Source organism: Gossypium arboreum, chromosome 12, assembly GCF_025698485.1.
Source record: "Gossypium arboreum isolate Shixiya-1 chromosome 12, ASM2569848v2, whole genome shotgun sequence".
NCBI lineage: Eukaryota > Viridiplantae > Streptophyta > Magnoliopsida > Malvales > Malvaceae > Gossypium > Gossypium arboreum.
Window position 1 is genome coordinate 1,293,436 of NC_069081.1, and position 22,317 is coordinate 1,315,752.

The following is a 22,317-nucleotide window of genomic DNA, read 5'->3' on the forward strand; positions in this document are numbered from 1 at the left end:
TCGATATCTGAGTAGATACACACATCTTAAAGCTGAATTTTGGGGTATTTTAAAAGGGATTATTCGTTTTACTCAGCAAATGATATAAATGGGCCACGATTTGGATAGATAATTTGGATGTGGTCCAAGCCTTGACTAATAATGAATTGGAAGGTTCAGGTATCATTGTGCTTAGAAGGGTCCAGCGGATTAGGTATATAACTATAGACAGAGGCAGATACAGAGAGATTGGCAGAGGCCCTGGCCCCCCTTAAAATGGAAAATTTCTATTTATGTCATTGAATTTTTTTTTAAAATTTTAAATTAATAAAGGTAAAATTATACTTTGGCCCCCCTAAAATTATAAAAATTCGATTTAATCCTTTAAAAATTATAAAGATATAGACTATAAAAAATTAAAATTTCATTCAGCCCCCCTAAAAATTTATTCTGACTTTGCCCATGCCTAGAGAAGATAACACATTTGCAGATCAATTAGCTAAGCTAAGTTTAGGGTGACAATCAAGTTTACAAGTCTTTGATAAGGCTCTTGATGAAGTTTTAGAGGCTTTACAATAAGACAAAGTGTGTGGTGCTTTTGAGAATTATAATTAGATGTAATTTGTTTTTATTTTCACAAAAAAAAAAAAACTTCATATATGATGATTTCACATGATAAGACTCAAATCTGAATATTTAATGATTCAAGGTTTTAACATTTGCGAATAATGTCAATGCCTCATTATCAATCCAATACATTATTATTCATACACGTTATAGTTTCAGTAAGGAGTCATGAATTATTAAAGTTGATCTTAAATAATGTTTTAAAAATTAGATAAGTGGTCAAACAGGTCACACTATTGACTTTTCTTTTGATCATCAATCCAACAATAACTAAATAAAAAAATAAAAAAAATTCATAAAGCTAATCACTACCAAATAAAATAAACTCACATGAGAAGGAGATCCTAAAATAGTTGGAACTAGTCAATCAACGAGCAACATATGAACAACCCACAAATCAACCATAAATACTAAATTTCAATATTTTATCGGTTATCGCCTTTTTCACCCATGTTTTTATTCTATTGTCATCTTTAATCTTGTTTCCTCTTTATTAAAATATTGACTTAAGTATCAAAGAGCGTCTCTATACACAAACTCTGATGCCTCTTAATACACTTTTATTTTGTAATTTACGCACCATAAAATTCAAACTCAACAATCCATTAACTACGAAACTCAACTCACTCAATTTCCCAAGCCCAACAAGAAATGACATCAACAAAACTTAATTAAAAATTATTTAAAAAAATTGTATAAACTGGATTAATTATTGATTTTTATCTCAATTTTTAATTTTTAATGGTTTGAATAGTTCGCTCGTAAGTCAGTTGAATTCCCTATTTAGAACTAATATATCAATTTATTCCCGGTCCAACCTATCAGACTATCTAATCTAATTCGATTCCAACAACACTAATATTAAATTATTTATATTAAGGGCCCATACTGTATAAGAGCTTGACTTTGGGCTTGAGCGTTAATGGGTTACGCTGGACCCAAATATAAAATTGATGATATCTTTGTAGTCGAGGGACCTGCAAGGTACATCCACCAACATTTCTGTGTTGTAAGGATAAATGATAAATGATAAATGATAAATTGACAACTTGACCTTGTACTTTTTATAAATTTAAAATTTAGTCTATATTTTTTTATTTTTAAAATAAATTATTGTGCTGAAAATTAAATCCCAGATATTTACTAGCATTTTAGAAACACACTATTGTGTCCAAATATTGCAAAAAGATAATACTAAGTTTCCCAAATCCTGACGCTTGGATATATGTATAAAAATCTGAACTACACGGGACAAAAAGGGAAAACGAAAGAACGAGCAGGCGGGTCCTCGAGATTCGGCCCGAGAGACAGAATCCAAAAGGCCAGGTGTCAGCAGCTGCGTGCCTTAACCGAAGTGGTATGAGTGAGGTGGTTTTTGATGATGAAGTCTTTTACGAGTCGTTGAAGCCAAATCTTATACCGCTCATCATTCACCGCACAAAATGGCGTCGCCATCTGATTGTAAAGCTACCATTATCGACGGCAAAGCTATCGCTCAGACGATCAGATCTGAAATTGCCGACGAGGTCCGTCATCTCTCCCAGAAATACGGCAAGGTAATGGTTACACTTCACTCTTTTCCCTCGTTTCCATTGACTTTGATTTGGCGAAGGTCACCCATTAATTTGATTTCATTTATTAAGGAGTGATTGGTAAAGTTGATAACATCCTGATCAGGTGCCAGGCCTAGCTGTTGTAATTGTTGGGAACAGGAAAGATTCTCAAAGCTATGTGGGAATGAAGAGAAAAGCCTGTGCTGAAGTTGGGATTAGATCTTTTGATGTGAATCTCCCTGAAGAAGTACCTGAATCCGATTTGATCAGCAAAGTTCACGAGCTCAATGCAAATCCTGATGTACATGGTTCGTTAATTTTGCTTTATTGTTATTTATAGATCCATTGCTTTTAAGTATCTTAGCTTTATTGTAATTTGTAGCTCAACTGCTTATATGGAGGTTTCCTGTGTATATATATTTTTAATTATGTATTGTTTTGATGAATTAATAGGCATATTGGTTCAGCTTCCTTTACCAAAGCACATAAATGAAGAGAAAGTTTTGGGTGAAATCAGTCTTGAAAAAGATGTAGATGGTTTTCACCCTTTGAATATCGGCAAACTTGCGATGAAAGGCCGAGAACCCCTTTTCCAACCTTGTACTCCCAAGGCAATCTTACAATGCTGTCAAATCTTGTATGATTTAGCCTTTGTTCTTTTTGCTAAGATGCTATGTAATTGTTTCCCCTTTTCTCTACAGGGGTGTCTTGAACTGCTATCTCGAAGTGGTGTAAGTGTAAAGGGAAAAAATGCTGTTGTTGTGGGTCGAAGTAACATAGTTGGGTTGCCAGTTTCCTTGCTGCTTCTCAAGGCTGATGCTACTGTTAGCATTGTTCATTCACGTACACCGGATCCCGAAAGGCTAGTTCGTGAAGCTGACATTGTTATAGCTGCAGCAGGACAAGCTATGATGGTAATTCGATTTTTGGTTGCGCAAACATTTTGAAGTTTTCTGTACTGGTCTAGCATAGGCAATTGTTCATCCTTGCTTTGCTTCTCCCATTAAATTTTAGCATTTAGGCTTAGTTTATAGCTTAATTTTGTTAATAGTGTTGGTCCTCGTAGATTATGACATGATTGTGAAGAACAAGAAAACACTTTACTTGAAGCACTCCACGACACCAAATATCCATAATATAACCTTGTCTGGAAAATTGGAATGTAATGAAAGTGAACCTTGATAATTGTTTGCTTTGCTGTGGGTTAAATGATTGATCCTCAAGTTATTCTAATGGTATGGTTATTTTGTAATGGTATGGTTTGGCCATAAGTTATTCTAATTGACTTCCAGATCAAAGGCAGTTGGATCAAACCTGGTGCTGCGGTTATTGATGTTGGAACCAATGCTGTTGATGACCCAACTAAGAAATCAGGATACAGGTTAGTGGGAGACGTGGATTTTGAAGCAGCATGTAGGGTTGCTGGATGGATAACACCTGTTCCTGGTGGCGTTGGCCCGATGACAGTTGCAATGCTGCTCCGGAATACCTTAGATGGTGTGAAGCGTGTGATTGAGCAATGAGGTATCTCATTTCCATCACTCGTTTACTTCATAATAAAATTTGCTTAAGTTTAACCTCTGAGTTGCATCTCTGACTTCAAAAAAAAAAAAAAGGTCTTTTTTTTTTGAAGTGTAAGGTATCATTGCCTCCCTCCCATACTCAAAAAGCGTAATAGAAATCAATTTCAGAAAACTTTACAGAGCTGTTTTAGGACTTGGGATTTTGTCTGTTGCATGTTTAAACATGTTCACCTTTTCTTTCCATGAAGGTTCCAAATATGCTGTCAGTTTCTGTATTTAAGAATAAGTTAATTAAATTTTCTTACCTTTTCGATTTAAAATTTCAAGTTAAATAATTTATATTGTTAAACATTTTTCATCAAAACTTGTTTACTGTATTTGCTTCTGGAGATGATATGATTTTATGGATGCATTTATGGCAAATTGTGATGGTAATACTATTTGATATCTGAGTTTGTTCAGTTTGGTACCCACATCATTGCATGGTGGTCAGATTAAATGGCACCGTGTGTGTGCTCTAGAAAAGAACTAAAGATTAAAGTTAAACCCAGGTACATAAAAAATTCAATCTACAAAATTATGAATGTTTTATATAAGGATGTGTATTTTAAATTCAAGAAATTTTGGAAGAACAAAAATGAATTGTGAAGGATGTTTTTTAATTTCAACACCGGTCTACATTGGACCACACTCTCCCCTAGCACTAATCATTTTTCTAGTTTTGGCCCAATAATCTTACGACTACCCTATATTAGGTATTCAATTCTTCTAACTAGCATGCTAGTTAACTTTCCTTATTACGTGTGTTTTATTAAATTGGTATCGTACGTAGTTATGTTATTAAATATTCTTAGATTATTGACTTTTCATTTAAATATTTATATAATTTTTGACACATTTAGGCATAGGTTAAACTATTAGAATTTTAGTGATGGTAGGGTAGTCTAGAAATTACAAAATAAACAAAAATTATTACAAATTAAGAAAAAAGAAAAGAAAAAATTTATAACTTTTTTTAAATATTATTTCATTTTAAATCTTTAAATAAAATGAGTTAACTTCATAAAAATGAGGTAAAATTGTAAAAAGTATAATGTTATCAGAGGAATGTAAAATTATTTAAGAAAAATGAGGTTTTGAGATTACCCTATATTTTAGAATGTTCACATTAATAATGTTTCAAATTTCAAATGAGAAATTCAATATTGGAATCTCATATCAGCTAAAAAATGTTACATTTCTTAAACCATACTAATTTGAGTACAAAAACCAATTCTAGGAATCTAGATCATCGGGTAAATTACACTAATAGTAATTCAATTATTAGTAACTTTTTGATTATTCAACTATGAAAAATAACAAAACGGTCACTTAACTATTCAATTTTATCATTTTGGTCACCAATTGGCTAACGGTGGCAAATTTTAAAATTGGCTTAATAACAATTTTACCCTTCAACATGTATACATTGTGCCAATTTAGTCTTGATTTTTAAAAAAAATCTAATCCTCAACATTTGCACATTTTGTAATTTGGTCCTTTTGCACTTTGGTTTTCTTTGTGACCCTTTCACTTAAAAAGTTAAAAAATAAATTTATCAGTTAAATTAGATTGAAAATATACAAAAAATGGAAATACTAAAAATTTTAAGATAATAATTTTCATATTTTGTCGTTATTTAAAATGAACCTTCAATGTTATAAAGAAAAACAAAACTACAAAAAGACTAAGGTATACAATGTATAAATGCTGAGAATTAAATTTTTAAGAATCAAGACTAACTGAAATTTAGAAATTGTTGTGGGTTAAAAGTACAATTAAGTCAATTTTAAAACTGATATCACTAAATAGCTGGTGACAAAAAAATAAAATTAAATAATTGTATTATTAAAAAATAAATTTACTTATAATTAAGTAACTACACTATTATTTGCTATTGTATAATTAAAAAGTTAGTAGTTACACATTGTATCGACCCTGTTTTGATAATTGAATAGGCAAGGATGGGGAATAACCCACTCGGCCAACCCTACCACCACCTCCTAGTAAGTTTCATCAAATGACTGCTTCCCATTGGGATTTAAAATTCATTTGATTAAAAATTACGAAAAATATTTTTTATAATTAAATTTTCATATTTTATCCCTATTTTAAAATGAAATTTTAAAGAAAAATTAAACTACAAAAAGGTCAAAGTACACGATATGTAAATATTGAGAGTTAAATTTTTAAGAATCAAGACTAATTGAAATTCAGAAAATGTTGTGGGCACTAGAGGTGCTCATGGGCCGAGCAGGACCAAGCTCAACTAAAAATTTAGGCCCACTGAAAAATAGACATAAAATTTTGCCTAAGCCCGACCTAAATAAAAATACTAAAACCTAGCTCGACCCGGCTTGCCAGTATTAATTTTTATATAATTTTTAAATATATATAATACATCAAAATTACTAAAAACATCAAAATAAATATTTCCCAATAAATTGAAAGTAAATTTTAAAAATATGTACACTTAAATAACACTAAGGTAAATACAACTTAACAAGCAAATGCCTCTAAAATAATAATAAAATCAACAAATAACTTTAAAATAATAACAAAATTAACAATAAAATAAGTTTTATACAATATCCAAATAATAATAATAAAATAGTAGCAACATAATAGTAAAATGGTAGCAAAATATAGAGAAAACAACAAAAAAATAACATTAAAAAAAAAAGAGTAGATTTCTTTTGCCTTTTAGTGAATTAGGGTCGGGCCAGGTTCGGGCCAAAAATACCTTACCTGAGGCTTGACCCGTTTTTTAAATGAGTCTTATTTTTTTTATCTAAACTCATTTTTTGGACCTATATTTTTACTCAAATCCTCCCACATTTTTGGTGAGCCTTTGAGCCGGGCCGGACTAAATAATTCGACTCATAATCAAATCTAATTATAAATTAAAATTACTAATATATCAATTTTAAAAGATAATATCCTAACTGGTGACAAACTGATACATTTGAATAACCAAGTTGGCTAATATTTTTACAAATTGCTTGATCGGTACGTCTTTTCTATTTTGAATTTTGGTGCATTTCATCTTTTCTATTAAATAGTCATTTAACTAGAAAACCAACCCTACCACCACCTCCTACTAAGTTTCATCCCTTGACTGCTTTCTATTGGGATTACAAAATTCATTAAAATATTTTTTTATAATTAAAATAAATAATATTATATGAGGGTATTTAGACGTTTCACTTTAAAAGAAAATTAATAAAATACGTGTATATAGTAGAATTTGAATCCATGCTAATTATATTAAAAACTTTTAATTTACTATTTACCTAAAGCTCTATTTTAATATTTTTGCACATTTTATTTTATTATATATATTATTAATTTATTTTTACCCGTATGGATCACGAGTTTACTATTTATATAAATTATATTGGAATATAAGATATTTGTAATATTTTGAATATATTATATACAGAAATATATTAAAATTTAAATAGTATTAAAAATATTTTACATGAGATGACCATGTGTGTTAATTCCAATATATTTCATTTTATTAAAGGTTTAATCAAAATATAAACATATATTAAATAAAATGATTTAATGTGATCATATTTTTACTTACAATAAAAAGATAAGAAAGTATTATAAAAAATTAATATTCTTTAATTTTTCATGTAAAATTTCTGGAAACACTAAGATATAAATAGCATTAAATGCTTGTTTGTACTAATAACATGTATAACCTACAAAATAAATAAATTTATATAAAGTTTAAGCCAAAAATTAATAGTAAGTTCTATATTAGAAAATTATTTAATTTCTACCAAATAATGTTTAAATAAATTAAAATACTATATAAAATATAAAATTTAGACACCTTTTTAGCTTGATAAATCAACCGGAATAGCTAAGAGGGGTGAATTGGCATTTAAAATTCGTGAAAGCAAAAGAACAATGTATGAAATGATGAATACAAGAATTTAGAGTGGTTCGATCCCAGTTTTCTACCCCACTATCTTAACTTTTCATAACTAAGGATTTTTTCAAATCCACTAATTTGATAAACCTTTGAGGAAAATGTTTAACCTTACATTAATAACCTTAAGAGTTCTACTCAAATCTTAAGATACAAACTCTCTCAAAAGAACAAACAAAGAAATAATCCTTACAAGAAGCACTAATATAAAGAAAACACTTGAGCTGATAGAAAAACAATGAATGCTCACAAGTGTATACAAGAAAAATGTGAAGAATTTTAAGCACAAAGGTTGATAGGATAGTTTTTTTGATCATTTTGCATTCTCTTATTGTTGTTGAACCTTTTGAAGCTGATATTTATACTCTCAAATTGATTTCTAACCATTATGGTTGTTGTGAAATTGAATACAGACGTTGGAGTGTAAAAGACTAGAACATTATTGTCGCCTGCAATAACAGGTATTGATACTTAGCATTTAATGTCCAATTTAGTGACAGCTGCCCCTTTTTCATGTCGATTCCTGGAGAGATTTATTGATACTTGATTAAAAGTATTGGTATATTTTTTATGAGTATCGATATTAGGGTAATTTCTTGAATAATTTGTAAAACATTGAACCTTAAAATCATATCGATACTAAGGGAGGGTACCGATAAATTTTTGATAGGTATCAATGCTTAATTACAAGTATTGATATTTAATACTTTTCTCAATTTTTCCTTGAAGTTAGAATACCAATTTCGTATTGATATTGAAAAAGATATTGATAAAAATATCGAGTATCGATACTTAATGATAAGTATCAATATTTTTACTTTGAACAAAAATTCGAATGACATTTTCGTATTGATACCGTAGTATAAGTACTATAAGATTAAAATAATTCAGAAAACCATTATTGTTTTTAATAAGTTTTGTGAAATAATGTATGTGAAAAATAACTTACTTTTATTAATATTTAAATGAATATAATTTTTATATTTATAAAAATATTTGTATTTATTAAAATGTAAAAGTTCTTTTTAAAAAATCATAATAATTAAAACAATTATGTAATTTTAAAAGCATGATATTAAAAATTAAAAGTGAAAAATTAATTGTTCAAAAAATGAAAATTAAATAAGATAAATTTATTTTCCTAAGTGATATAAAAATTATAGGGACTAACATAATTTGAAATGAATGTATGCATTTGTTTAATTTGTTTTAAATTGACTTGAATCATGAAAATAATACTGAGCGAAAATGTTAGTGTATGGTTTATTTTCTCCATGCAGGTGTAGTCAATCCTTGAGAGTACAAGTAGTAGATCCGGCATCCATAAGACAATCCTTGACTTAGCAAAGTTCAGATAATTTCATTTTGTTCTAAGTATGACATGTACCTAGGTCGAGTCAATTTTCATGGTTCTTTCAACTTTCATTTAACATACAGAATCATTATGCTTTTGATTATTATTCAATTTAATCCTTAAAACTCACATATCTTTTAACATATAGTTTTATCATAACTTATCTTATTTCATTTATATACATTTCATAATTTTACAATTTAGTCCCTAGCATCATGAGAGTTCGTTACTCAATGTAATTTCACTTTAATATCACCTTTAAATTTATCCTCTAACACATAACACATCATTTAAACTCTTCATTATGATACTTTATTTAAGTTATAAACTTTTGTTCACTTTATAATTTAGTCACCAAGATCATAAATATAAGTTAACTTAGTAATTTCATCACACCATCACTTTTGATGTAACCATTATTTCATCACATTTTATTTTATGTTCTGTTTTTAACATTCAATTCCATATAACTTATTTTGTTTATTTTACAATTTAGTCTTTTTCTACTACTTCAATGCACTAAATCAATTTCATACATAATATTTGCATTTTCATAAATAATTTAACTATTTAACATTCTCTACACTTGTATTAAAATTAAATAAAGTTCTTGAAGTACATATTTTGTCTCTTTAATCTCTTCACTTTCTCCTCAACTTTCTTCACTCCCAACTCCAATTTCTTGCTTCCAAGATGCTATTCTAACTCTCTAGTATCTTTACTTCACTTCTCCTTTTGGGTGACTATAAAAATTTTCAAAGAATTTAGGCGAAAAAGTGGGGTTTCATGATAAAGGACCAAATTGTAAAAAAAAAGAAAATTTCTTTCTTTCTCTTTCCCACCAACGTGCATGGAGAAAGTATGAAGAATTTTCTTCATCTTTCTCCCTTTTATACTAACCTTAAATTAATAAAATATTAATAAATATATAATTAAAATATTAATAAAATAATATGTATCTAATTAAATAATTATAAAATATCATCAAATATCTTCAACACATCATTGCTTTCTAGAATTCTCTCTCTTGTAATTGACCATTTTGCCCTTTATAATCTTTCAAAATTCAATTCTTGAACCATCACTTAATTTGTAAAATTGTGATTTAGTCCCTCATAATTCTTTATTTATTCAATTTGGTCCCTACATGCTAATTCTATGTCATGATAAATTGGGATATTTTTACTTTTGGTCCTTCAACTTTTCGTTTTCATTTTTACTGTTCGTGTCTTGTGTATTTTCTGTTTTGCATTTAGTACTTGAAAGAGTGCCCACCATCTTAGACACCACTTTACTTGAGCAGGTTGATTTTAAGCAATGTTTAAATTATTCCAAAGTTAATAAATATAACCGAGATGTGCATCGCACGAGAATGTATACTAGTTTAGTAATATAATTAATAATAATACCAGAATATGGGGTTGGATTTTAATAATTAAATATTAACATATTATATTTATTTTAGTATTATTAAAATTTTATTTATTTAATAATGAATTATTTTGTCCTTATATTATCACATATTTAATATACAATTAATAAATTTAAATGAATTTTAAAATTTCAAAATATATGGTTAATATGTTTTATTCTCGCTATTTTCAAAACATTAAAGAATAATGAAAAGTAATTATTATAAAGCGTAAATTTTAACAAATTGAAAAAGATGAATAATTAAAATATAATAATAAAATTTAAAATAATTAAATAACTTTATTTTTCAAAATACCGAAATTACTTTCAACTTTTAATATTTTAAATGTTTCTGCCTACCTCTGACTTTTAATACTTTAATTGCATTCATTAATTCTTAAAGGCTTAAAAAGAGATTTTTTTAAAGATATCTTTTATATTTATTTTTTGTTAATAAATACTAATTTTTCGAGGTTCGTGAGTGTCTCTTTTAAAATGAGTCAATTTTATATTATATAAAAATAAAAATATTATTTTCGAACCCTAAATTGTGACTTATTTGTTAAGTGTTCACAGAATAACCTAAATCATTAATTTCTTTAAAAAAATTAAATAACTTTTCTTTAATGAAAATACTAATTAATACATTAAATTTTCAATGATGTTGGTATGGCAGTTGGTGTGACAACTCGTATGACAACCTATGTTCGCTTCATGTTGACATAACATATTTGTCTTATATATCGATCAATAAATAATTTTAAAATTATAAAATATTTAAAAATTAAAATAAAAAGTTTTAAAAAAACATGAAGTATATACTATGCAAGCTGCCATGTATAAAAATTTAATATTTTAATTAATGTTTTCGTTAACAAAATTAATTCGATTTTTAAAGATTAATGGTTAAAAAGAAATAACAATCCAATTGACAAAATGCTTAAATTTATGATTATATCAAGAATTAAATGAAAATGATAATTCAACTATAGCACATGTACATGCCACTTGTACAGAAGTAATTAAGCAATTAATATTACCCCCATCATGCATGTAATCTATAGTATACCAAATTTTCTCCCATCTTCTTCTCTATAAAAGCAGACTAACACAGCCGCTGATGAACATCAACCCCATTTTGAATTTCGTATAAGCAGGTTGGTTAAGCAATTCAAAGAAAATGGCTAACCCATCATGCTTATTATATGCGTTTCTTTTACTTGTTGCATTTCAATCTACCATGATTAATGCCAATACTGTTATTCATACACCTCAATGCAGACCAGTAGCTGCTTCCTCTAACGAAAAGATCATATTCTCTGTGAACTTGCTCTTATATCAAGCGCAGTTTCTTCTCCATGCTTCAATTGGAGTTGGAATCAATGATGTATCACCAGGTCTGGTCCAAGGTCCTGCTCCCATTGGAGCCACCACTGCTAATTTCAGTAACTCCGTCCGTAGGGTTATTGAGGAAGTTGGTTTACTTACTGTTGGCCATCTCAGGTTCCGACCTCTTTCATAGGTTTCATAATCCTTTTTATTGAATTTAAGAAATGGTGAAAAGATCTTTCTGATTTCAGGAGATTTATCCCTTAAACATTTACACCTACGGGTTAAATTTGTTGAATTCTTTTACAATCAGAACTAAATTGACATAATTTATAAACACTAAAGGTTAAATTTATTATTATACCAATAGAGAATAAGATAGATTGGCAAAAAATGTAAAGACATAATGATAATTTAGTCCTTAATATTTATATCTTTTGTCATTTAGCTCTAATTCTTTTTGAGCAAGAATTAACTCTCAACTTTTAAAAGAGTCAAAATTGACAAATAACCTTTTAAAAAAATTAAATTGTTATTTTTTAAACAAAATACTAACTAAAATATTAAATTCTTAAACAAGGTGACCCGCATGAAATTTGCATTTATTTCATGTTTATTTTTTTATAATTTTTGAAAATTTTAATTTTTATAAAATATAAAGTATTTGTCTAGGCAACATATAAAACAAATAGTCTAACGTCAACATGAAATATCGTAGATTGTCACATCAATATCGTTGAAAAAATTTAGGGTAAACAACACTCATAATCACTAATTTATTGATAAGATTACATTTTAGTTACTTAACTTTAAAAATTATAAAATGACCACCGAACTATTAGAGTATTTTAGATAAATAACCTAAAAATTAAAAATTTATGAAAATGACCTTAATATTAGATTATTTAGAAAAATAATCTAGTTTCTACAATAAAAGTAGGTTCTCTCACTTCAAATGGCGATACTACCCTAAAATTATTGCATCATCATTACAAAAAATAATAGAAACAAAAAAAAAATTTTAGTGCCACCATTTCCCAAGGCGATACCGGTATAAAATGTGATATTTTCAACCGTATTTTATTACCCTAAGAAATGAAATAAATGATCTAAAAAGTTGAAAAAAGTTTGATTTTTATTTATTTATTACAGGGCTCTCGTACAAGCCGAAATACTGGATGCTCCAATAACAAGCCCACTAATAGATGTCAGCGCAGAAGCATATGCCGCATTTGTGAACGTGGCTTTCAATGTCTCTACTTTGACTCCTCCATTCAATATTTACGCCAACACCCCCAGCTTTGTGGCCGCAGCGAAAGGTTTTTCTGCATTTATACAACAATATTACGCCGGAATTATACCTTCGATTGTGGGCAACGATCTACAACAGGTAATTTCAATTGACCTCTTATTAAAAAATTACTTTCAATTGAATTGCTAATGATTCAAAAAAATATCAATTCACCCAATTCTTTAATGGAAATCAGATCGATTTAATCTTAAAACCGTGATTGACTAAAGCTATCAAAAACTATCATATGACAGTATGTTGACATGAAAAAATAAAATATTTTTCTAGAAAATAATTAAAATATGCATACATAATGGATTTGAAATAATTATTTGTCTAAATTCATTTTAGATGAGTGCAAAATTAAAAGAATCTCAAAATTCTAAAATATATAATTAATTATTTAAAATTCTAAAATATACATAAAAATAAAATATGAAAAAAGTTTGAAAGAATTTAAAACGTATAAAAAATGTGCCGTCAAAATGTACCTAGACAAATGGTTGTTTAGGTTCAACTAAATTTGGACAATCATTTGTTCATATTCATTCTAAATGACTTCAAAACTATAAAATTTAGAAATTATAAATTATAAATATTATATAAAAATTAAAATATGAAAAAAAAATTTAATGTTTTTTAAAATTATTTGGATTTTATAATTTTGTACATATTTCGATACATTGTCTAATTCTATTTTTTTATAATTTTTAATGTTTTAGCTTAAAATTTTTAATTATGATGTTTCAAAATTTGTTCGATTAATTTAATATGTACATTTTAAATAATTTAAAAGATTTATTTTTTGTTGACATGGCATGCCACATTAACATACTACTACGTGATAGCTTCTGGTGGCTTTCGTTGCAATATCAACACAATTAATGGTCAAACTAGTCAACTAACATTTTTCGTTAATAAAAAGAGTCCATTGAATTTTTAATCACTAAGAGTTCAATTGGGTGTATTTTCTTCATAAGAGATCAATTATAATTTTTGATTTTTTATTGAGGGATTTTTTGACCCTTTAGCATGAAGACCATATAGTATAAAAAATTTAAGGGTTAATGCACTTTTTGGGACAGAAATTGGCAACTCTTCCCACAGTCGAGTCCTAACTTTTTTTTTGTCTAGGTTAATTTTTAAGCTTAATAATTGTTCTCATATTAGCACCTGGACTTTTTTTTCCTAACCTTTTTTACAAGGAAATGTCAGGGATTAACTTGGACAAAAAAAATCAAGCCCGAAGGTAGGAACAATTGCCAAGTTTAAGGACTAATTTGGAAAAAAAAAGTTCAGGCCCTAATGTGAAAATAATTACCAAGTTCAAGGACTAACTTGAAACAAAAAATAATTCAAGCCCTAATATAGGAACAATTATCAATTTCAGGGACCAACTTTGACAAAAAAATTTAGATCCTAATACCCTAAAAAGTATGTGATTTGTGTATTGGATTTTATATTATTTAAAGAAATTTTCACTACCTGTTTATAACTTCATTTTATTCATTATTTTTCCTTCTACTTTATTTTTAACGTTGGCTTCATATAAAATCATTGCCTTTATTTTTCTTATTTAGCTGGTGACTAGAATCGGGCTCAGCCAGGCAGTAGGATTAGGAGTTCTCCGAACACTACTTAACGATGTGATCAATTCAACAGTGCAGCCATACACATTCACAGCGGCGGAGCTTAGCAACCGTACTTCAGAAGTGGTTAACCGGCTTGGGGGATGTGGTGTAAAAGCTGAAGGTTTGATTGTGCCATTGCAACTTGGAGCAGAGAATCGAACTACCAGTAACGTCGTGCCGGCTGATGTCAATTCCCTTGCGTATGTACGGTTTGAACGTGAGATATTGAGGATAGTATATGGAACCGGTAACGCCACCATGCCTGGTGGACTTTATCCAAGTGGTTTCATTGGGTCACTTAATCGACGCATTCGTGACTTGCAACTTAGCTAATTAAGAGCTTTTGAAGCTTTGACAATGATAATACTATGTTCTATCATAAATAAAAACCATTGCATGTTATAAAGAAACACATGCATGCACTATGTATGTGATTTAGCCCTATTTTGTTTTTGCACATCATAACAAAATTGCATGCCTCGTCAGGGCATAACGAATGCCATTAGTATACTCCATCTTTCTCTAGAGGGAAAAATGATTTTATTATATAGAAAAAATTAAAAAAAAGGTTTAAAAAAGGACTTACACACCAACAATGGGCCTTAAGGGCAACTCTCAATGATGACCTACTATAAACCCTAACTGATGGCTCAACTCAACAATTGTTGACTATCCACCCCTGCAAAGACGTTAAAATGTTTTTATATAAATGATACTAGAAAATATAAAGATGTTTGAAATGGGGACACTTTTCTAAATACAAAAGGACTACCCTCCCTAAGATTCCTCTACCTTTTACCATGACCCTAGGCATAGGTGGCCCCTTGGCATCCTATCCTGCTAAAGCTAGCAAAACAGGCCCGAGCACGAAAGCTTGATCATGTCAATTCAAGCCTGTAATGATTTAAGTTCAAAAAATCTCAAGCTTGTAATAGATTCGAGCCGAAAAATCTCAAGTCGGAGAAAATCTGAGCCCAAGAAAGTCTGAGCTTGTAACAAATTCAAGCTCGAGATCGATCTAGGTTGAGCCCGAGGTAAATCCAACCCAAAGCCCAAATTTATAATTAAACAAACATAATAGACACTAATAATTAATCTGATTTTATGATATCACTTAAACTAAAAATAAAATATAAATAAATGATAATTTTTATTTTTGAAAATTTATCCAAAAGCATTGCATACTTATAATAAAATTTTAGTAATAGGAAAAGTAATTAATAATATCTTTTAATATTGAGTTATAAAAAGAAATAAAATTTTAAAAATATTAATTTAATATAAAATATTTTAATACTATAATTATACATGTATAATATATATAATTATTAAAATATATAAAAATAAACTTTAATGATAATATAAAATATATAATGATACAATTAATTAATCTAATAGTACAATAACTTGTGTTATACATATTATAAATGATTAAACATGATTTCTTATACAATAATATTACTAATAAATTTAATTTCAAGCCCTATATCTTTTAATAAAAAATTATCTATAACAATATAAATTAGAAAATTTAAAAGTTGTTTTATTCATTAATATTTATTTTTTATTAATATTAAATTTTATTAAAATTATTTTTATATTAAATTTTAATTTGATTTGAGTTTTTTTTATTTAGGTTGGATTTTGAATAAATTTTATATTGGGTTTAAGTTTGAGTTTGGTTGGTATTTTGGACTATTGGTCCAATACTATATTGAGTTTGGATTTAAATATAAATTATATTGAATAGGTGTAAAGTTGGTCAATTCAATTTAAACGGTGTCAGACACAACCATGTGAACCACACGGCCTGAAGACACGACTATGTGAACCACACGGGTTTAAGACACTGTCATGTGAATATTGGATGTGATATTATGTGGAACCACAAGGTTCCTAAAAGGCACACGGTCTAAAAACACAGTCATGTGACCTACACAGGTTGACGACACGACCGTGTGAATACTGGAGCATAATTTTATCTTAGCGAAAACCACGTAGACTGAAGACATGACCGTGTGAATACTGGAGCATAATTTTATCTTAGCGAAAACCACGTAGACTAAAGACACGACCGTGTGAGCCATACGGGTCAACGACACGACCTTGTAGAGACTGTGGACCATTTCTTTCCTTCACTAGATCCTTTTTCGTTTCTCTTTTTATTTCGCTTTCTTTTTACCTTTTTATTTTTTTTGTTTGCAATGATAGTTTTACTTAACTTCGAATCTCTAATGCTTTAAGATTTCACACTCTCTATCCCTTCATCCCAATTCAAGGCGGTTTCAGTTCTTTCTTCATTTTATTAATTTATTCAGTATATTGTGTTTATCTTTGTTCGTACATTGAGGGTATTGTACATCTTAAGTGTGGAGAGAATTTTATACTTTCATTCGACTTAGTTCTTGAAATTTTGCATGTTTGCTTAAGCAATTTTCTTAATTTCTGCATGAGAGTTGTCTTTTCCAAATCTAGATTTTTTGTTGATTCTGTTTTGTGATAATTTTAGATTTTTATACATTTTTTATTTATACTTTAATACATGAGAGAGCCAAGCATGATGAGCTATTTTCAAAAAAATTATTTTGGGTTTTCTCCTTGAATTTAATACTTGTAATGAATTATAATTTTACAAGTTTTGACATTAAAACCATAATTTTGTGAGCTTTTGAGCCTTTAGAGCATCTATCCTTTTATCCTCATTATTTTTTGGTTTTGAGTACGTCAAATAAGTGAGTTATTCTAGAACTTACTTTTGTTATGAATATCAAAACCACATTAATGATGTAATATGTTGGGATGATAGAGACACTTAAGATTTAACCCATTTAGCCTTTAAGTAGCCTACCCACTTTATTGTCCACTAGGTAACCCCTTTGAGCCTAATTCTTTTTTGTTCATCTATCACTCATTCATTTTAACCCTTAAAACCCCATTAATCTTTGAATTACCTTTTTATTTCTTTCCTTTAGTCGAGATTAGATTTTGGTAAGTTGTCTAACCATGTTTGACCGTTCAGATTGCTGAATTTTTCTTTGTTTAAAAAAAGAGAAAAAAAATGGAAAAACTTTGGGCTATCTTGTTTAATTGTGAGATCACTCTTCATGTTATAGCCCCATTATATTTTTTGTTGAGCTTAAATCATCACTAGTAGATTTTGTATAAAGGCTCACTTCAATTGTTTGTTTATTATTCATGTCAATTCTTTGCAATTCAACATCTTATTCTTTTGGTTAGGTAGCCTATCAATTCAAATCTCAACTGTAATCACCTATTATACCCTTCCCTACCCTTAACCTAAGCCCCATTGCAGCTCTTATAAAAACCTCTTGATTTTTGTGTCATCATTTTTTAGTGGTGGAGATTTGATTCTTAAGCAAGCTTATGGTAATAACATTTCTCGTTTAACTATTGAGTGCATATTAATTATCCTTTAAACACTTTGAGTGCTTTGAGTGAATCTTAGTGAGGATGTTAAACCTTGTTGAGTTTGAATTTTAAGTAATTATTAAGGTAAACCTTGTTGAGTTTGAATTTTAAGTAATTATTAAGGTAAACCTTGTTGAGTTTGAATTTTAAGTAATTGTTAAGGTAGGGGAGACACCTAGGTTCTCACATACAGGATTTGCACACCTAGGGTTTTATCTTCTAGGTTGGCGTTCAGTGCTCGCCTATAGGGGGTTCGAACTTAGGGTTTTCATGCGTAAGGGTTCGCACATTTAGGTGGTTCGCATGCATGTGCTTGCATAACTGGGGGTTCTCATCACAACAACATAGGTGGTTTGCATGATATTTCCTATAGGGTTCGCATATATTAGACTTATGAGGTTCGCATAAAACATAAAGGGTTCGTATAATTCAATATGTAGGGTTCGCATATAGTAGCATGTAGAGTTTGCATGAATAAAATTTATAGGGTTCACACCTATGCACTAAGGGATCGCACATATGTTCCCCTAAGGGTTCACATACTTAAGATTTGCATACATGGGGTGTTTTGCATAATAGTCCATATATAATAAGGGTTCGCTTACAATCCTCTTACTCGGGGGTTCGCATACATGTATTAAGGTTTTGTATTACAAACTACCTTACCTCCTACTTCCTCAATTGAATAATCATACATAATGATTTATGTTGATTTGAGAAAATACAAAAACCTTAATTTGGAAGAGGAGGTTGAAGATCTACATGAGGGAGAGGGATGATTTTGAAACTTTGACTCCTTTAGCTTTGAAAATTGGTTTGGAAAGAAAACAGTTTGAGGGTGCTTTTCTTGAAAACTTGCTAGGTAAAAATTCTAGAGTTTGATTAAAATTGGCTATTCATAATACTTTCTTTCCCTAATTGAAATAGGTTTTAAAAATTCATGTAGAATTATGACTAATTTAAAGCATGGGCTAAATTTTAAAAAAATAGTTACACTTTTATGGGTAAAAATGAGAAAATAAAATATATTAGCTAGATGCGTATTAGGGGTTTCAAACTTAGGACTTAAGGGAGTGCTAAGGCTTTATCATCAAACCAGTAGACTTATTCTTATCAATTTTTAATAAAAATAATTTTTAAGGCATACTAAATTCTCTTATCCTTTGTTTTAAATATATATATATATATATATATATATATATATATTTTTATCTCTATTTCTTCTAGCCCTAATTTTAGGATGTGACATTAACCCTCGATTTTCCTTAAAACCAATAGATATTGTTTTCCCATTGTCAAATTAAAAATTAAGATTTTGAGGATAATAAAATAGTTTATAACTAAATTTTCTACTGAATTAAACAAATATTTTAAATTAGTTGTTTTCAAAACCTCAATAACCCTGCTAGGCCATCTTGGTGGTCGATGTAACCTCCCCAACCCGACGTCTAGGTTGGGTTGGGGAGGTTACTGTTGAAATTAAAAAGAAAATAAATGAAAGAGGAGTGGCTTGAACCTTAGATCTTTAAGTATCTAAGGCATTAACTACTTAACCACCAAGCCTAATTCATTTCTTAATTAATTATTTCAACTAGCCCCCTAAATTTTAGGGCATGACATAATGACTTTCTTCGGACTGGCACCATTGTCGATTTTGATCTAATCGGTGCAATTGAATGACTAGTCCAATTTAAGTTTTAAGGTTTTTTTATAATAATTATATATTTATATCGGTTTTAATATTTTTATGATTTCTTATAAGTTTTAAGAATTTGTATAGTTTTTTATAAAGTTTTAAATATGTTTTATTAGAGTCTGTCTGTTTACATATAAAAGGTCTTACGGAAAATGTTTTCTATATTTTCCTGTGTTTATTTCATAGAAAATAGTTTGGTCAACGGAAAATGACTTACAGGTCAAGGTAAAATAAACGATTTTTCCTGTAAAATGACTTACCCTTTTAAAAAGCGTAAGTCATTTTCGGAAAAGAGCTCATTTGTAGATAATTTTATTTTATTTTTATAAAAATTAACTTAAATCAAGCTTAATATTATTATATTGAGAATAAAATTTATTTTTATTTTAAAAATATTTAAAATATTATATTTTTCAATATTATTAAACATACATATTTAATTATTTATATTTAGTCATATAATAAATTATTAATATAATAAACATAATTTATTATTTTAATAAATTATTTAATATTTCAATTTTATTTTAATAATAAATTTTAAAAATAATAATTTTAAATAATATTATTCACATATCATTAAAATATTCAATATTAATATTTTAATAATAAATATTTATTACAATTATAAATATATTAATAATAAATTTTTGTAGTATAAAGGTTAAAATATGTCATAAGTCTATGTACACTTCACTGATTTGTAATTTAGTATTTGTACTTTTATTTTCAAGAATTTAGTCCCTTTACTTTTAAAATTTGAAAATTTATTGACTTCGTTAAATTTTTGTCAATTTTGTTGATGTCACATTTTTAAATAAAAATACTCACTTAGTAGTCATGTAATTAAAAATAATATTGTAATGAATCTGAATTTAACATAATATTTTTAATATGTGCAAAAAAATGTAAAATATAAAATTTTAGATAAAAATAAATTCAATTAAACAATGAAAAATAAGAAAATCTCAAATGTATGTTTGTTTAATTGAAAACAACTTTTATGAAATATTTTTAAGAAATCTACCAAACAACAAAAAATATTAAAGTTATGCAGTAAAAAGAGTTTAAGTTATTAACAATAATTTAATAATAAATATGATATTTAAAATACAATTCATTTAAATAAATAATATAAAGCATAACTTCAAACAAATTGAAAAAAGAATAAATCAAATATAATAATAAATTTAAAATAGTTAATTAGAAGTGTGTTTGATACACTATTAAAATTTTCATTTCATTGAAAGCGAAAATTTTCAACATTTAATATTTTGAATGTGTTTGATAGTCATTTTAATTTTTTACTTTATATAAAATTTTCAACAAAAAATATGTTGAATAAAATAAGTAGGTAGATTAGGTAACAATCTATGGTAAAGCCTTGCACTCTTTTCCCTACTTTTAGGTTTAAATCATGCCAAAATTCCCATTTATTTTTGGAAAAAAGGATAAATTACCTTATAGCCCCTTAAAAGTTTGAAATCCTAACTATTTACTCCTCTTTCCTAATTACATTAAGATTTTATTTTATTTTTCATTCCAAAATAGAATTCCTAGCTCCCTCTTTTCTCTATATCTTCACCTTTTCTTTTCATCATATTTTTAGTCCATGGCTGAATTATTATTGACTTTCTCGAATCAAAGTTAATCTTCGTTAACTCGTTTATCTACTAGAATCGAAATTGTTATTAGAAACATTCCAAAACCTAACCAAGAATCGGTAAGTATGCCTCAATCCCGATGCTTAGATTTTGAATCTTTAAAGAATTCCTATCTAACGAGAATCTTGCAATCGATTTTAGGATATTGAAATATGAATATTAATTAATTATGCATGAACTTTGATTTTTATAAAAAGTTTAAACTATCGGAAATAGTGATTCGAGATCACTAAATCCGATGAGTAAGTTGAAAATTTAATAAATTAATACCTATGAGTCAAGTGTGATTATAAAATTATTATTTTTTAATTAGTGAATTTTGTGATTTAAAATAATTAATTAGGTAAATCGGGTTGAAAACAAGGTATCGAGACCTTGGATTCATAAACCGAATCATAAATATTTTATAAATATTTATGGAGTATAAATATTTTTATAAATATTTATGGAGTGTTATTAAGTTCATTTTAAAGTTTTGTTATAAAATTTTAACGTTTGGTTAGTCAATTAATTAAAAGGACTAAATTGAAAATAGTGAAAAAATTTGGTAAAGTGATTAAATAGCTTAAGTGAATAATAAGGAGGGATTTAAAAGGAAATCAGACCCAAATTATATGGGTTGGACGGTTTGGGCAAGAAAATCAGCAAAAAAGACAAGGAGAAACAAGGGCAAAATTGGAAATTTTGCAAATTAAACATATAAAATAAAGACAAAATTGAAAAATCTAGAGATATCATCATTTTTTCTTCAGAAAAAATGCCATGGGAGGTCTTAAAGTTGCTGGTTTTTCATATTTTGACATATGTGAGTTCAAATTTTACTTTTTCTTAGTAATTTTTATG

The 22,317-nt window shown here is 28.0% G+C and overlaps 2 protein-coding genes across 3 annotated transcripts; both read left to right on the plus strand.

Annotated features, from left to right (window-relative positions):
* Nucleotides 1-1,873: 1,873 nt before the first annotated feature.
* On the plus strand, nucleotides 1,874-4,002 carry LOC108454271 (bifunctional protein FolD 2). Of its 2 annotated transcripts, none has more exons than XM_017752678.2 (5): nucleotides 1,874-2,162; nucleotides 2,284-2,467; nucleotides 2,613-2,770; nucleotides 2,861-3,073; nucleotides 3,452-4,002. In XM_017752678.2, the coding sequence occupies exons 1-5, from the start codon at nucleotides 2,049-2,051 to the stop codon at nucleotides 3,680-3,682; spliced, it is 900 nt and encodes a 299-aa protein (XP_017608167.1). In that variant the 5' UTR covers nucleotides 1,874-2,048; the 3' UTR covers nucleotides 3,683-4,002. The 2 variants fall into 2 exon arrangements, with proteins under 2 accessions (XP_017608167.1, XP_052879027.1); XM_053023067.1 differs by having other exon boundaries at nucleotides 2,027-2,162; nucleotides 2,250-2,467.
* Nucleotides 4,003-11,553: 7,551 nt separating this feature from the next.
* LOC108456456 (ferritin-like catalase Nec2) lies at nucleotides 11,554-15,095 on the plus strand. Its single transcript, XM_017755031.2, has 3 exons — nucleotides 11,554-11,937; nucleotides 12,916-13,153; nucleotides 14,635-15,095. The coding sequence occupies exons 1-3, from the start codon at nucleotides 11,615-11,617 to the stop codon at nucleotides 15,016-15,018; spliced, it is 945 nt and encodes a 314-aa protein (XP_017610520.1). The 5' UTR covers nucleotides 11,554-11,614; the 3' UTR covers nucleotides 15,019-15,095.
* The last annotated feature ends 7,222 nt before the right edge of the window (nucleotides 15,096-22,317 follow it).